The following is a 15,482-nucleotide window of genomic DNA, read 5'->3' as shown; positions in this document are numbered from 1 at the left end:
GCAGCCTTGTGTGTAGGAGGTGTCTAGATATAATAATGATGGGGCGGGGTTTGGAGTCATTCTGTTTGAAGCCTAGGTACTGTGTTATCCCGTTCAGACCGACAAGCCCGCTGTAGCTGAAAGGATGTTGAAGAGATATATTTTCGGATGAGAGTTACAGACAAAAAAAGCTGTTGATTTTTTTGTTGTTCCCAATGTGATCCTGACCACGGTTGTGCTAGGTTGTGAGATGGGTTAAAGCGCGCTTTCTAGCTGCGACATTGAAGATGTCCCAACAACGGCACAGAAAAACCGACGATAATTTTTTAAACTTAATAAGAATAGGCCCAAGTTGTAAATCAACGAACATAAATATGTGATGGGTGCGAACGTCGGCAAAGACAAGGTAAGTGCTCCAAGATATGCGACTCCGCGAGTGATATCAGTGATATGCCTACAATTATAGTCACACGATAGCCCACTGTAGTCCCATTTAGCCTACGAAGCAGTTTGATCAAATCTTTTTTGGATACACAGACTGAGATATAGTGTGACTCTGTGGACAGAGCGCTGTTACATTGTATCAAAGACAAGGGAGACCCAAGTGTGTTTTGAAGTCGGTGAAGTGCATTTAATCTGTGACGCAAGATGCAGTGGGCTCTGACTAGTCTGTTTTTCAGTGGACAAGCTTTGTCTAAACGGCTTAATCCTGTTATTGTATGCTCTGGCAGAGCTGTCAGCGTGGTTAAAATCACAAATACCATAAACTCACCATGGAATAACTCTGAGCTGTAGGCCTAGGTCCGTTAATTCGCAATGCTTTTGTATGTGTGCTCTTAATATTTAGATATGGCATAGCCTACATATAGCTGAGAAAGCAACCGGCACATGGATTAAGATGCTCACTAACACAGGCGACTTGCTGCCATCTTTAATCCAGAAACAGACCCCATCTGTGGACAGGTCAACTGTCCCAGGATGGCAAGTGTTCCTGTCCGTCACCGGAGTGCTACGCAATCGTCACCTAAGCGTACTCAGCCAGCCCACCAGTCGAATGCTCCAAGACAGGCAATCCTCCATCCCGGAGTCCCTGCTCCCGGCTCCCGAGAGGCCTCAGATGGAGTGGACACTGCCTGGCTTCATCTCGCTTTTCCTGCCAGAGTTTCCACACCGCAGCTTCACTGGACAAGTCAACTTCCAGGTGGAGAACCCTCCTATAACACACAAGTCAATGTTCCATTGTATTGAAGTTATGGAACTTTCACTTGCAGTATCCTGCTGGACATTTAGTTGAAACACCAGATTTCAGACAGGCTATTCATATCAATTTGGTTACAAGTTAGTGTCAGTTTAGTGCTTGAAAGTACAATTTCATGTATTGTGTATTGATGAGCCATATTTATTGTATTGCTGCACTGCTTCATAGATTTTGGAACTCATTGCCAAAGGTTCCTTTGGACCCATCCTGAAAGTAAAGGACTGCTCAGAAGAGAAAATTTACGCAGTCAAGGTTAATATTTATACACTACATAGTAGGCTACATTGTGTTCTGACATATTTCAATTTCATGAATGTTTACAGATTCATATTTTGTTCTGTTTTTGCCTTTGGTCAGGTTATGCCCAAGTCTGAGATACTGAAGCATGGTGTGCTGGAGCAGTCAAAGGAGGAGGTCATCATTCAGGTAGGTCTGTCACATACTAAGAGATTAACTGTTAACTCGATAGGCTGTGCCCAACTTGGCTTGACTGAACCAGGTCGCGATGAGATTCACCAGGTGGTTCCCTCACTGGTTGTCTGTCCGCTTGCTGTCCGCTTGCTTTTAACATGAATTTCATCTTCACATTGTGCCCTATAATTATATGGTTTCGAACTTTTACCAGATCACACGCGTAAAAGAAATCATATCCACTTCATGCTCATACTCCATATCTATGCTGATTCCATGTATGTTTGTTTGTTTGTTTGTTTGTTTGTTTGTATTGATTTACTGACTGGCTTTCAGAGGCAGGTCAGACACCCATTTCTTCACAATCTCCTGGACTGTTGGCAGACTCAGCGCCACCTCTTTATTAGTGAGTCCTTCAGTGCACAGCAGAGAGTGCCCAGTGATACCCCACCTTCCACCCCTCACATGCCTCCTCCTGCCAACCCCAACCTCAACCCCACCTCACCCTACCCTTTTTGTGAAATTTGTTCAAATATTTCACTTTGCAATTTTTATTATGTTGTTGCCACAATCACACGACACAGCTTGAAGTGTGTCAGGCCTTATAGAAATATTCTGATTTTTTTCAACCTTTCCCCTTTTATAGCTTTTTTCACTTTTTCTTTTTTCCAAACACTGTCTTGCCTCTCCACTCAGCCCTACCTTTCAATGTTTTGAACCCCTCTAGCTTCAACTCCTGTGGTACGTCTTGCTCACTGCAGTGTGTATTTTAGAACCTACCTGACCAGCTCTGTGCCTGTTCTCACACGTTGTTCCCTGTGCTCTCCTGTGGTTTGGAAATCCATTTCCTAATTGGGTGCTGTTTCATGCTCTGATTTCTAGCCGTGTGTTTGTGTATGTGACGTGCGTGTCTAGAATGTAGTTGGACATACTGCTTTGTGTAAAAATGCTCTTCGATGTTCCTCAAATCATTCAGGAAAAATTAGCCATTTTTGTGGTCTATGGCCAAATTGATATGTCGCAATTGTGTAGATATTTGACAATAATTGAACTCGACTGCATGTCAAGGGTTAAACATTTTTACCATTCAGATATTTTAAAACACGACATCTCTGTTGTTCACAGTGTGTGACTACTGTAGCACTGGGGACTTGTACACCTACTGGATTCTGAATGGCCAGTTTGAGGAGGCGGAGGTGCGGGTGTACGCAGCAGAGCTGGGCTGTGCCCTGGGTGAGTGAGACACAAGATGACAGGCCAAGGCCAGGGCAGGTCATGTGGAAGAAATTCATGGAGCTGATTGATAGAACACTCACCCTTGAAGCTGACTTTTTAAAGCATTGGAACTATTTGATGGATCTGCTAAGACTTGAAGGATAATCAAAATTCAGTGATGGGAGTTTGATATCCCTGTCATAATAGGGATCAATACAAAAGAATACACATAAAAATTAGTCTATAAGAAAACAGTATTTGAGCAGGCTGTACAGTAGTTCATCCGGGAGTCTCCAACTCTGCTGACATAGTCATGCACCACACGACCCTGCCTTGGGCAATTGGGATCTGCAGCTGTGTTTTTGCAGCTGAATTTAAGACACTTTTTAAAGAAAGTCTGACTCATCAGAATGTCTGCGTTTTATATAAAGCACAACTGGACTGATTATATAACACAAGTAAAAGCACCAGTTTTGTTGTAGTTTTTTTTTATGTGGACCGATAGATGCCAGTTACTAACCATTGTGGTGTTGTCTATAGGGTGTTTACATGATTTTGGAATCATGCACAGAGATGTGAAGGTATGATCAGCTTAGATATCAATTATATATCAATTTTATTTACTTTGATTTTTTTTTTTTATTTCACTTTATTTTATTTATATTTTATGTATTGTCTTTTCTTACAGATGGAGAACGTTCTCTTAACTGACCAAGGTAAAATTTTAGGAGCAGTGATTAGGCTCACTTTGTTGTCATGCTGCCATGTTTAGTAAATTAAATAATCTTGAGACATTTCAAAGATATGAAGCTATAAAAAAGTTGCACAAGTTAGATAAGCTTAGCGGCTTGTTAGCCTATTTAAAAAAATATATATATATTTTAGCCAATCATTTTAACTCTGACTAGTGTCTGTCAGGATCAGTAACTCCTGTGTAATACCCATAACTGTTCGACCAGTGTGCAAATCTCAGCCATCAGTGAACTCCACTGGATGTTCTGGAGAGGCCTAATGCGGTGTATTCATGTCATGTTGGGATCCAGGTCACCTGCGCTTGGCTGACTTTGGGCTGTCTCGACGCTTGGAGCGTGGGGGAAGGGCATACACCATCTGTGGGACAATCCAATATATGGGTTAGTAGGCCCTGGGACTACAACCTGGCGGAATGTCCATTCTTTGTGTTGAAAGTACTATCTGAAATGTGATCCTGGTCTCATAGTACAAGTACATACTATAGTTGTCCTGTGTTTTCATATTGCTTCCACATGTCATGTAGTGTTGGGTAAACCTATATATACACCTCCTCCCACAGCTCCTGAGGTGCTGGCTGGGGGTCCTTACAACCATGCTGCTGATTGGTGGTCGCTTGGTATTCTGCTGTACGCATTGGCCACTGGAAAGGTGCATATTAATTTTAATATACATGCCTTCAGTTATTGCATTCAATCAGACAAACACTAATGACTTGGAGTGCCTCACCAAAAAGCCAATATAGTCAACTAATGGATCTGTTTCCTCTTCCTGTACAGTTTCCCATTCCTCCAGAGCCTGATCATGGCCGAATGCTGGGGAGAGTGAAAAGATGTGCATACGATATGCCCGACACGTTCAGCCCAGCACTGTCCCTGCTTCTCACAGACGTGAGTAGTTTTGCCTGACCTTCAATACCCATCATTCAGAGACAGCTATCACTACATTAGTATTGATATTGAAAGTGGTTACACAGTCTGTATTTACAAAAGATGGACTGTTCCGTTCTGTTCTGACAGAACAGTGACTGACTGTTTCATTACTTAAATTCTATTAAGCATATAGCTGAATTTAGCATACAACAGTTTCAGGCTGGCAATGTAATTTTAGCTGTGATAGAATAAAGCCCAAATACAGTCTGGTGAAATACCTCTTTTCATCCACCCTTGTTTTCTCTTGTAGCTCCTCTGCAAGATCCCAGCCCAGCGTCTGCACTGTTTGGAGCGATTCAAGATGCAGCGCTTCTTCTTCGGCACCTCCTTTGACTCTCAGCTCCTGCAGAAGACGCCTATGGAGCTGATCCTGGAGCTTAAGAACCACCCTGACCGTCCCGAAAAGGCCCGCAGAGGCGTGACAAGTGACCCCTTCCAAAACTTTGATTATGACTTGTTCAGTTCCCTGTCCACTCCAACAGACTTGTCACCAACCTTAGCCAATGCTGAGCCGAGCGTGGAGCTAACTGGATACGAGTCGCTGCACATGTGGCATTCACATACAGGATTGCCTCACGCCGAGAGAAGCGCCACGTTTGTTTGATAGATTTAATGGGTGCCATTCTCCTAAAATGCCTGATTTTGAAGAGGTTTTATGTTTTTGTTTTCTATTTAACCAAAGACCTCCCAGTACTCTGTCTAATACATAACGTTTGACTTTTTTTACTGACCATTTGATCACTGATTGTTATTTCCAACAAATAAACCTCTTTGGTGATAGTCCATATTTGTTTGTTGTTTGCATTTTTTCTTTTGTGCATGTGAATGTCTATGAGCTTCTTTTTAGAGGCCCTATTGAGTGACTGAAGAAGTACACCTGTAGGCAATGTTTAAACCCTATCAGAAAACAAGTATCTATCATAGGAGGCTGTTTTTCCCTCTTTGCTACTAATCTTAACTGCCATTACAAGCCTAGCCTACTTGGTTCAGAATCCAAGATCATAAAGTTATTTATTTTAATAACACTGTAACATAAAACGTTTCATGCTTAGAAAAAATAGCATTCTTGCATGCACGACATACTGTAAATGACATACATGGTCCCCTACTACCCTCTGCAGGTAATGCGTATTATTGACATAAGATTAACTCTGCTCTGCGTGGACTCTACAGTGCTGTCACTGAAAGATGGCGGCTCGAGTCCTTCAGAAGGGTGCCAATGGCCTGAATCAGGTTAAAAACAAGGCCCGGACGAAAGGACAGGTCATTGATGTGATCAGGTGCGGTGATTTTGTCGGGGATCTGTCATTTCTGTGAATATATGCGTTGCCTGTGTGAAAAAGACGCGCGAGTGGGCAGTATCTTGATGCTTGTTGGCTGTAGGAGATGCTAACACGTAGCCTAAGATACTGAGTTGATTACAAGGCTCTTGTGTTTTTATTCAGGTAACGTTATACAGCTAAAATGAAACATTTTAATGCTGTTCAGTGCTTCAGTTAAATAGCTTAGGTGGACTTGGATTCAAGATATTTACGCTGCCCTACTCTACTTCTTTACGTGGGGAACCAGTGCAAATAAAAGCCTTTATTGTTCAAGGTCATAAATGTAGCTACCATCTAAATATCAAGCTTAGTAAATAACCAGGTTCAACGCGAAAAGCTAGATTAATTTATTGTCTTTTTACAAATGCCACAGGCATATTTGTGGTTTACAAGTACCAATGCATCAATGTAAGCTAGGGAGTGTACTGCTGCAATGACAGATATATTTGTTTGGGAACTGTAGTAACAATGTAGCAGGCTAACATCTCAAGGTGTATTAGAGGAAGCAATAACCGGATGCATAATTTGTTGAAAATGTGTCGTATATTGTATGTTGCTACTATGTAGCATAATACGAGTATCTGCAGTGTTGCCTTTTAAAATAAGGGCCCAGCAGTTTTCTTTAAGCTACCGCATGACCCTTTCTGTTTTAAAAGAAAAGCTTCCTATCAAAAGTCCTCAGAATCAGACTCTCGAGTAAATACGTTTTTGCTTAATTACTGGTCTTAGAATGATTAACCCTGTGTCAGATTTTAGAACAGTTATTCAGTTAATCACACAGTGGTTAAAGAATGTCTCTTTGGACATGTTAACACTTTAGTCATAGGGCAGTAACAGTTGTTTCATTTCACATCTTCTCTGAAAGTATTTTAATGTTTTCTGTATGATTTTCAGGACTTTGTCAGTATCTAGTAATAAACAACGAGAAGACAGCTGGTTTAAGTCGCTGTTTGTGCGCAAAGTTGATCCCCGAAAGGATGCACACTCTAATCTACTTGCCAAGAAGGAGGACAGTAACTTATATAAAATTCAGTGTAAGTAAAGTTGAGGAACAAACTCATTTCTTACTCATTAGTTATACACAGTGATCTTATGAAATCACCTACTCTTCTGTTGCCTGTGTTGTCATAATACCAAATATACTTCTAATCAGATGGTTATTCTCTTTTAGTTCACAATGTGAAACCTGAGTGCCTGGAGGCATACAACCAACTCTGGTGTGTAAACAATCATGTTAAGTCTTGATCTTGTTTCGCCTGTCTGTAGTTATTCTTGAGATCTGCTATTGTTTACTCTGAAGTTGTGCTCGATGTATACTGTGCACTCCTCCAAAAAACATCTCTAACACACTTGCATGGTAATAATGCATGCAGGGTCTTCACACAAACTTGGTATTCTCTTACAGCGCATACAATCGGTAGCATTTGCAGTTATATACACAAACTTGAGAATCTCTTAAATCCCTGATCTGTGCCAGGTGAAAAGTATCCACACCTCTGTTCACAGTGAGGAGGTTTTGCCATCCATTCATGCTGATAAGTACTACCCATGTGAACTAGTGGGAACTTGGAATACCTGGTATGGAGAGCAAGATCAGGCTGGTAGGATATGGAATCTGAGCTCGCAAATCCTGGTTAAAATCACAGAAATTTGATAGATTATGACTAAGATGATAGATAGACTATCGTAGATTATGCATAGCTCTCAGTGCTTGTATTTCATCTGTACTTGATAGTTATGCCATTTCTCAAATTTGTTCAGATATTAAACGGTCTATTTCAAATATCTTTACAACACTAATATGCACTGTATAATCTTTATAACACTAATATGCACTGTATGTATACTGTATTGACTCAGTGTTACAGTTGTGTCTGATATTAAGTTTAATGTTTTGTTTTACATAACGGATTAATGGTTTGAACAGAATATTGTATTACAATGAATGGTCATCATGGTGTTCAGTATTTATGATACACACATGATAGTCATTTTGATACATGTCGAGTGCACTCACTGCATGGTCATGCTTGTTTTGTATAGTTCACCTGTGGCGATACCGGGGAGGCTATCCAGCCCTAACTGAAGTGATGAACAAACTAAAAAATAACAAGGTGAGATGCTGCGTTGGCTTTTGGTCAGTTTTCACTAACGGATAACCGCGCTGAGATGAATGCTACATCGCTAGCAGATCACTTTAGCTGACTGTACGTGGTGTTGAGTGCTGGTCCTGTCCTGTTTGGCCCCGTGTAGGAGTTCATGGAGTACAGACAGGAGAGAGGGAAGATGCTGCTCTCCCGCAGGAACCAGCTGCTGTTGGAGTTCAGCTTCTGGAACGAGCCCGTCCCCAGAGATGGGCCCAACATCTACGAGCTCAGGTCCTACCAGTTAAGAGTAAGTATGAGGGTCAGCAAGATCCACTGCAGTTTAGAAGACTGTTAGTGTTTTTGCTAGTGCTAGTTTAGTGTTTTTTAACAACTGGTAATATGGGGATATAATCAGTGATACATTTCAGCAGTGCTCTGACAGGTGGACGGTTAGATGACCAGTATCATTTACTGTGCTTCCTCCTCAGCCCGGGACCATGATTGAGTGGGGTAATTACTGGTAAGGCCGTCTGATCATATTTAATTTACTCATCTGTACTTAGCCTACATTTTGGCACATGAAATCTTAATTTTCAGTTCATTTCTTTTAGGGCCTTATTAAAAGAATTCCCTGAAGATCAAATTATATTTTCATTCTCATTTCTCAAAGAGAGCATTAGCATCAATTGTCCATGGCATATTTTGTTGTTGTTGCCATGATACAGTCTTTGCAGTTATCTTTCATGTAGGCAGCATTAAAGGCATCTTTTTCACTACATGGCCTTATCTTGTTGTTGTTGCATCTCAACAGATCTAAAAGGGGAACACAGTCACTCGGATTATTCTGTTACATAAGGTGTATAAAGAACTCACAAGATTATTTTCTCCATTGAGAATTGGGCTTTTTGGCAGTGATTTGTAGATATATATTGTCTGTGTAATCCACAGGAATTGATTTAGAGACAGAAATAAATGCTCAAATTATCGATCTTGTCAATGTAAAGCAAAATGACCATTTGGATTTAATCTATATGTTAAGAACCCATGCAATTATGGGCAAATCAGAAACTGAATCATATGAACTGGGAACTGATGTAAACTTTTTTGATGCATGCTTTTAATGTCAAGGGATCAGTCCATGGTAATCAGAGTTTAAGCAGAAAACCCGGCTGCACTTGTAATGCTGTTTTTTAAGTATTGTGGGTTGTCCTCTGTGTGAATATTACTGTGTGTGTTGGTCGTCCTTTGTGTGAATATTACTGTGTGTCTGCAGGGCTCGAGCTATTGGATACCGTCAACACAACCAGGAAGCAGTGGGCGGCTTCTTCTCTCAAATTGGAAATCTCTACATGGTGCATCATTTGTGGGGTAGGACCTCTCGGCTCCCACACACTTTAAACACTGACTCAGGCTGGTGTAGACCAAGATGTCCTTATGAATGTGTGTGTGTGTTACAGCCTACAAAGATCTGCTGACTCGAGAGAACACCAGGAACGCTGCCTGGCACAAGGAGGGATGGGATGAGGTTGTGTACTACACAGGTGAGATGAGTGTGCTGAGCCACAAACATTTTTATTTCATTGCTTCCACTTCTGGAATGAGAATGCTTCCATTCATATGACTTAATAGCCCTGTTTATGAACATTGAGCTCCCATGCTCTATACAGCCAACTATAAGAACTATTTGAACTATGTAAGAAATGTTTTGCAGAGTGTGATGCTTAAAGCAGAGGGGCCCATAATGGCTTGTCTCTTTTGTCATAGTTCCTCTGATTCAGCACATGGATTCCAGGATAATGATTCCCATGAAGGCATCCCCAATGCAGTAATCTCTAACAGCCTTCCGAAAGCTTAAGTCTGGACCAGTTAGGAATTTTCACTGCCGTCAGTCTCTGCTCCTCTTCAACCGCCAACCAATATCAGCATCTTTCGTTCTAAATTTATTTTGTCCAATTTATTTTGTGCACCAGCAAACTGAAGTTTGTACTTCTGAAAGGTACCCATCTAATGGAACATTGCCCCACCCCACCCCATGCAACACACACACCTTTCCACCCACTCTGCACCACATACACACAAACAAGAAGTTCATGTCCTTATTGTAAACGTGCTTCTGAAAGTCTGTGGACCTTGTTAGCCTGAGTATTAAAACCTCCTGATGTGATTCTTGACACACTGTGTCCAATTAAATCTGGTCAGTAGGTCAGAGGTCATCTATTTATGGCACAAACCAAAGTACTGCTTAACAGCGGCATTCTGCGCATACAAGTTGCCGAGGAATTGCGTGGATAACATTGCTTTTTCAAACAATATTTCTCCCGGTGCACTTCTGAAAGGTGCTTAATAGCCAGAGCAGTGACCTAAGTTATTTATGTATTTATTTCATATGTATTTATGACATGTAATGTCATGAGATGTAATTACATTTTCTCAATGAAGTTTTCTCGACTTGGCACGTGAGAGGAGTGTGGCAGATGAGGCAGGCCATTAGGAAAAACTGGGTAACACTGGTTATCCTTAAATAGCCTCGTGTCTAAAGACACTGCTGTATATAGAAATTATCTGTTTATAGATTACATTATTGAATTAAATGGCTTTTCAACACACTGACCAGAATTAGAACAACAATATGTTGTTGATTGTTACAAATCAGAAGCACTGGTGTAAATTGAAATGCAAGAGGTAAGAAAGATAAGTCATTCAGGTCCACATATACTCAGAACGACACCCAGATGTCCACTCCCACTATTCTTGTTTTTCAGAACTCATTAATAATGTAACTCTGTGGATGAACAAGTGACTTTGACTTCATTTTTAAATTAAAAGCTTACATAGTCCTCTTGAGAAAGACTTTTCTGTCTTAATTGCTGTTTCAGGGTATTGATTATGTTGTCGAAATTGTATGTTTTGTTTCAGCACAGGTGTCATTGTTCATTTCCATTTGCTTTTACTGTTACCAGATTGAAAACTGTAATCCAGATTTAAGCTGTCAAATGATCAGGTGGTTGTTGAGTGTAATGGTGGCATGCCTCAATATGTTTTTAAATCTAGGAATTGCAACGTGACAAACGTCAGCACAAACCATATGTACATGTACTAGTGTGATTGTACAATAAACCTTCAATGGTACAATATATGGAATGCTCCTACGGCTGTGTGTATAGAATTGAGGAAGATGGGCCATCATTAGATATTAAAACTTTATTCTTCTCTATTTAGTGTCAGTAACAAAATTAAAAACCTTTCCATTTAAAAATATGCACAATGTTACAAGCAACACTTCAGCAGGTTTAGTATTTTTCTATAGTATATAAGACCACATTAAGCACAGTTGAAAAGCAACTGAATACTTAAAAAAGCCATAAAACACTGGAATGTTTAATTAAAATAATCAACTGAATATCTTTAAAAACACCTCCTTGTGACGGATCTTTATATTGTATGTAAACATTTCAAGGTATGTCAAATGCTTTCATTTACAATCCCACCATACACAAAGTGCATCTGCCTAAAAATTGCATGAAATAAAAAATACTAGAAAAGGCACAGAAGTACAATATTTCAGTTAAACATGAAAACATAACGTAGCTCCCTTCAGGCAAAGGTTAAATCATTTCCAGTTCCTTCAGCAGCTCTCCAAAACTTGTGACGTACCACAGGCTTCGTTCCTTCACCTGAGGCCTGACAACATTTCCCCCGAACCCAATGAAGGCACTCTGTACAAACATCACAGTTGAATGAGCAAAATCAAAACCTGGAGTTACAGGACATACAGTAGTTACGTGACCAAATTCCACAGGGTGTGTGTGTGTGTGTGTGTGTGCGCTGGAGTTACAGGAAAAACAGTAGTTATGTGACCAAATGCCACAGGATGGCAGTGGCATCCCACAACTAATTACCCAATTATATTGTGACTGAGAAAGGGGATGTTATTAATGATCGAATGTTCTGTAATACAATTTTTAAATCCACATTTTAAAAAGAGATTTCTAAAAAGGAGGTCATTTTACACAACATAATTTCAATATAAAATGTCTTTGGTTAATTAATATTTCACTGGTGATTCAAGTTACGTAATAGTTGCTGCTTGGTCTTGCAGTTAGTAGGTTAGTTGGTCATACGTATGAAGACAAAGAGTACTTACAGCTGGAGGGCAGGCCTCGAGATCTGTGGCACCATCTCCGATCATCACCACCTTCTCAAAGCCATACTTTTCTTTCAGCATGCTGATGACTCGGCCCTTGCCACCCGACTCTGCAGTGGGCTGAGTCTCGTCAAAACCTGCGAATTCACCTGAGGAAAGGCCACCACTGATGATCACCCCTGAATCTCAGATATTTGAAATTATGTGGACCACCACTACTATATAGAGATATCTGTTGTAAGAAGGCCACAGGAGAGCTCTGGGGCGTCAGGGTCTGCTCACCGTTGAAGTAGAACTTAAGTCGGTTTGCATAGACATTGTCATGAGGTATGCTGAGCTGACTGGCGACATGTTCCACGATACAGCGAAATCCTCCAGAGATAAGAAATACCTTCACATTTCTCTCATGCAGTCGGTCAACAAGCTCTCTGGAGAAACAGGAACACAATGCAAGTTCACTCTCAGTCAAACAACTCTTAAACCATGTGGTAAATATGAGTCCCTGTAAGCCCAGGTAAAACAGCAGGTAAACAAGAAAAGCAATATCAATACCAACTTACTTAATACCTGGAGTCAACTGGGGAGGATGGTCAGTGATAAGCTTGTTGACCTGTTCCCTGGAACACTTTATGATTGACAGCCGATCTGTCAAAGCTTTTTTGAAAGTAACTGACCCACCCATGGCGTTGCAAGTCCTGAGGGTGGAAAAAAAGGTTAGTTTGAGGAGTTGATTTGCAAGCACTTGCACAAATATGTGAGATGCTAAAGTGTAAACTTGAAACAATGGAATAATTCATGGCAAGTGTTCTTATCTTCTCATTCATACATTTCCCGCACTGCATCGCCGACTCCGCAGAACTTGGCCAGCTCATCTATACCTTCCTCACGAATGACCGTGCTGTCCACATCAAAGCACACTGCATCTGCACGCCGGAAGGTCTCCTTGGTCTGTTCCAAAGTTGCCATTGTTGTACAGTATGTTCTTAAACCATGAATAAACACGGTGTGAGTTTTCATGGAAAAAATGCATCAACATTTTTGTGGCAAATACATTTTGACTTGCAACAATTATTACCTTTCCTGACTCTCAATTTCACAACTGATAGGTCTACTAATAAACTGTGCCAATTCAACAACTTTTATCAGACATTTTTGGCACAGTACGCTATTTGACTGGAGTTTCACCACTGATTCAGCAATGTCTACCCAGGAGCCAATCATGCTTGCACGTGATTAATGACATCAATAAGGTGCACCGTTCAAACTGTCAGTGCATAATGATCGAGACTCAAGCTGGTAAAAATGACTTCAACCTAATATTAGCAGTACTACAGTACCGATATTGCATCACCCTCCTTGCACGACGAAGGAGATGCATCAAATGCACAGAAAACATTTGAAACCACTCGTTTATCTTATTAGCATGCATATCACAGTGCGCCTTCCGCTTCAAGAATCACTGCAACTTCAATTAATTTGGACGCTAAATAAGAGTTAAACAGTCCAACTAATTGTTTCGATTCATTAACCAACTAGAGGGCACAACGCAATCGTTTACTCTACTTTAACACCCACGTCTTGGCATTAGGCCTAATACCAGTCCTTGACTCTTCTCGGAACATAGATATATACAACTATTAAACTGCGTCGAGGTTTTTACACCTAAAATATGTTAAAAGAGAAGTTACTCACTGCTGGATACAGCGTTGTAAAACTGGCCACCGGCACTGCATTGGTTAGTTTAGTGAGGTCTTTGGAATAGGAAAGCCTTAGCGAATCAAAATGCAGCATTTGCTCGGTCCCCCCCTCTGCTAATATATCAGACAAACGATTGGTTGCCTTAACTGCGTCCAGTCTATGCATTCAGCCCATTGGCAGAGTCGGTGGGCAGAGCCTCCCCGACAACAAATGAAATTGTTGAATATCGCTCACATTTCTATAGGGTGGATCTAGGTTACGCAAGAATTGTTGGGTAGGTAGTATGCATGAATGGAAAATCACTAAAAATGTATTATAACTTTACTTATCAGCCAAGACTAATGTGGACAAACCACTACTTATTTTTCTTCATCATCATCTTAAATAAGTTCTACAAAATCCTGGGGTAATTTGTAGGTGATTTTATATGGCCAGAACAAGGGAATATGTAGAATTGTTGGCACTGTTGAAATTCCAGTGGCATTGTCCTATAATCACAACTCAGCATTCTCCCTTTTGAGCTGGAGAGTTTCTGCCAAAATACCTGCCATTCTCTCTCGATCCACACCACTGACTGTCACCCCAGACGTTCTAATCACTCTCACTTTCCTAGATACACATGTCATCATTCCAAACCTCTTTCATATGCTGAATTTAGTTTTGACTTTGACTTTCTTTCTCTCTTTCTTTCATCCTGACTACGCCATCTTATCATATCATATGATATCAGATCAAGATCAGGTAAAATCATATTAAGATTGCATCCGCTGTTTTGCTGGTATATCTCTTTGCTTCCTGGGTCCTTCCTTCAGCGGTGTCCATTAAAAAGGTCACTCCCATGGGTGAGGCTAAAAGCCTTAACGCCCAAAAGTCTGGCTCAGAGCAAAGATGCCACATAAAGACAGAATAATGAAGCAGAAAAAGGAGCTGCAGGAGGCAGCAAAAGGCAGTGGATCCATAAGCAGCTGGGTTAGGAGCACCACAGGTTAGGTTGATAAGTACTTCACACAAGAACTAACAAAGTCAATCTGACATGTTCATACATACTTATTATTATATTAATATATATAATTTGGTGCTGATTCCATGTGCCCTTCTTTGAATTTGAGCCTACATTGCCCTGGGCTCAGAGTAGGCTTTACATTTATGCAGTGTGTGAACACACCCTGGGGATTACTTTTTCATCAGGATGTCTGCTGACAAGTCAGGGCAGTCACACTGCTCTGACAGGTACTTTGTTGATATTATTAATAGTACAGTAGTTACTGACTTGTTACTGAAGACACTGGAATTGTGTGTGTGGGGGGGATTAGACAAAGTTTGCATGTCACACAATAATCCCTATTGGAAATAATGATCAATTGATATAAACAATTGTGCTATTATAAATCTGTCATTCAGTTCTCATCTAGAATTGTACATATATTATGTACTTGCCCATGCCACAATAGAACAGGATGCAGAATAATCTGGCTTCACCATCTTACCCTAATGCAGTCGGTGGCCAAATATGTTTTTGTCATGACTTTTTTAATCTCATTTTATCCTGACTGATGTTTGAATTCATGTTTGTTTCGTTTTTCCTTCTTTTCTCCTTTGAGCTACCTCTTTCTGTAACAACAATAACCACCAACATTGTTGTGTGGCAATAAAGGATATATATCTATCTAGCTATCCATCTAAAGG

At 40.6% G+C, this 15,482-nt stretch overlaps 3 protein-coding genes across 5 annotated transcripts; 2 read left to right on the top strand and 1 right to left on the bottom strand.

Moving 5' to 3' along the window:
• The first annotated feature begins 54 nt into the window (after window positions 1-54).
• Window positions 55-5,330, top strand: rskra (ribosomal protein S6 kinase related a). Its single transcript, XM_042063433.1, has 12 exons — window positions 55-385; window positions 920-1,180; window positions 1,406-1,489; window positions 1,595-1,663; window positions 1,985-2,054; window positions 2,774-2,881; window positions 3,404-3,444; window positions 3,552-3,579; window positions 3,907-3,996; window positions 4,176-4,264; window positions 4,393-4,503; window positions 4,796-5,330. The coding sequence occupies exons 1-12, from the start codon at window positions 359-361 to the stop codon at window positions 5,147-5,149; spliced, it is 1,332 nt and encodes a 443-aa protein (XP_041919367.1). The 5' UTR covers window positions 55-358; the 3' UTR covers window positions 5,150-5,330.
• Window positions 5,331-5,677: 347 nt separating this feature from the next.
• Window positions 5,678-11,088, top strand: nipsnap2 (nipsnap homolog 2). Its single transcript, XM_042063439.1, has 10 exons — window positions 5,678-5,825; window positions 6,762-6,901; window positions 7,039-7,084; window positions 7,374-7,468; window positions 7,911-7,981; window positions 8,121-8,261; window positions 8,443-8,474; window positions 9,228-9,322; window positions 9,412-9,495; window positions 9,719-11,088. Exons 1-10 carry the CDS (start codon window positions 5,734-5,736, stop codon window positions 9,781-9,783), a joined length of 861 nt encoding a protein of 286 aa, XP_041919373.1. The 5' UTR covers window positions 5,678-5,733; the 3' UTR covers window positions 9,784-11,088.
• A 52-nt stretch (window positions 11,089-11,140) lies between these two features.
• On the bottom strand, window positions 11,141-13,881 carry psph (phosphoserine phosphatase). 3 transcript variants are annotated; one of them, XM_042063442.1, is made up of 6 exons: window positions 13,791-13,881; window positions 12,925-13,080; window positions 12,659-12,793; window positions 12,381-12,526; window positions 12,099-12,247; window positions 11,141-11,670 (listed from the first exon to the last, which is right to left on the bottom strand). In XM_042063442.1, the coding sequence occupies exons 1-6, from the start codon at window positions 13,829-13,831 to the stop codon at window positions 11,560-11,562; spliced, it is 738 nt and encodes a 245-aa protein (XP_041919376.1). In that variant the 5' UTR covers window positions 13,832-13,881; the 3' UTR covers window positions 11,141-11,559. The 3 variants fall into 3 exon arrangements, with proteins under 3 accessions (XP_041919376.1, XP_041919375.1, XP_041919374.1); XM_042063441.1 differs by lacking the exon at window positions 13,791-13,881 and adding an exon at window positions 13,674-13,736; XM_042063440.1 differs by lacking the exon at window positions 13,791-13,881 and adding an exon at window positions 13,174-13,656.
• Between the last annotated feature and the right edge of the window lie 1,601 nt (window positions 13,882-15,482).

The sequence above is a fragment of the Alosa sapidissima genome, chromosome 15 (genome assembly GCF_018492685.1).
Source record: "Alosa sapidissima isolate fAloSap1 chromosome 15, fAloSap1.pri, whole genome shotgun sequence".
Taxonomy (NCBI): domain Eukaryota; kingdom Metazoa; phylum Chordata; class Actinopteri; order Clupeiformes; family Clupeidae; genus Alosa; species Alosa sapidissima.
This window is presented reverse-complemented; position numbering and strand designations above follow the sequence as displayed.

What these genes read in the sequence shown, in the direction of transcription:
- rskra (XM_042063433.1), top strand. Translation starts at nt 359, where the DNA reads ATGGGTGCGAACGTCGGCAAAGACAAG. An exon ending in AGAAAATTTACGCAGTCAAG is followed by an intron (nt 1,490 to 1,594) that starts GTTAATATTTAT and finishes GCCTTTGGTCAG; the next exon opens with GTTATGCCCAAGTCTGAGAT. An exon ending in TGGGACAATCCAATATATGG is followed by an intron (nt 3,997 to 4,175) that starts GTTAGTAGGCCC and finishes CTCCTCCCACAG; the next exon opens with CTCCTGAGGTGCTGGCTGGG.
- nipsnap2 (XM_042063439.1), top strand. Translation starts at nt 5,734, where the DNA reads ATGGCGGCTCGAGTCCTTCAGAAGGGTGCCAATGGCCTGAATCAGGTT. An exon ending in CAGGTCATTGATGTGATCAG is followed by an intron (nt 5,826 to 6,761) that starts GTGCGGTGATTT and finishes TATGATTTTCAG; the next exon opens with GACTTTGTCAGTATCTAGTA. An exon ending in TGAGGTTGTGTACTACACAG is followed by an intron (nt 9,496 to 9,718) that starts GTGAGATGAGTG and finishes CTTTTGTCATAG; the next exon opens with TTCCTCTGATTCAGCACATG.
- psph (XM_042063440.1), bottom strand. Translation starts at nt 13,319, where the DNA reads ATGATTGGCTCCTGGGTAGACATTGCTGAATCAGTGGTGAAACTCCAG. An exon ending in CAGTTGACTCCAGGTATTAA is followed by an intron (nt 12,527 to 12,658) that starts GTAAGTTGGTAT and finishes CTGTTTCTCCAG; the next exon opens with AGAGCTTGTTGACCGACTGC. An exon ending in TCGAGGCCTGCCCTCCAGCT is followed by an intron (nt 11,671 to 12,098) that starts GTAAGTACTCTT and finishes ATGTTTGTACAG; the next exon opens with AGTGCCTTCATTGGGTTCGG.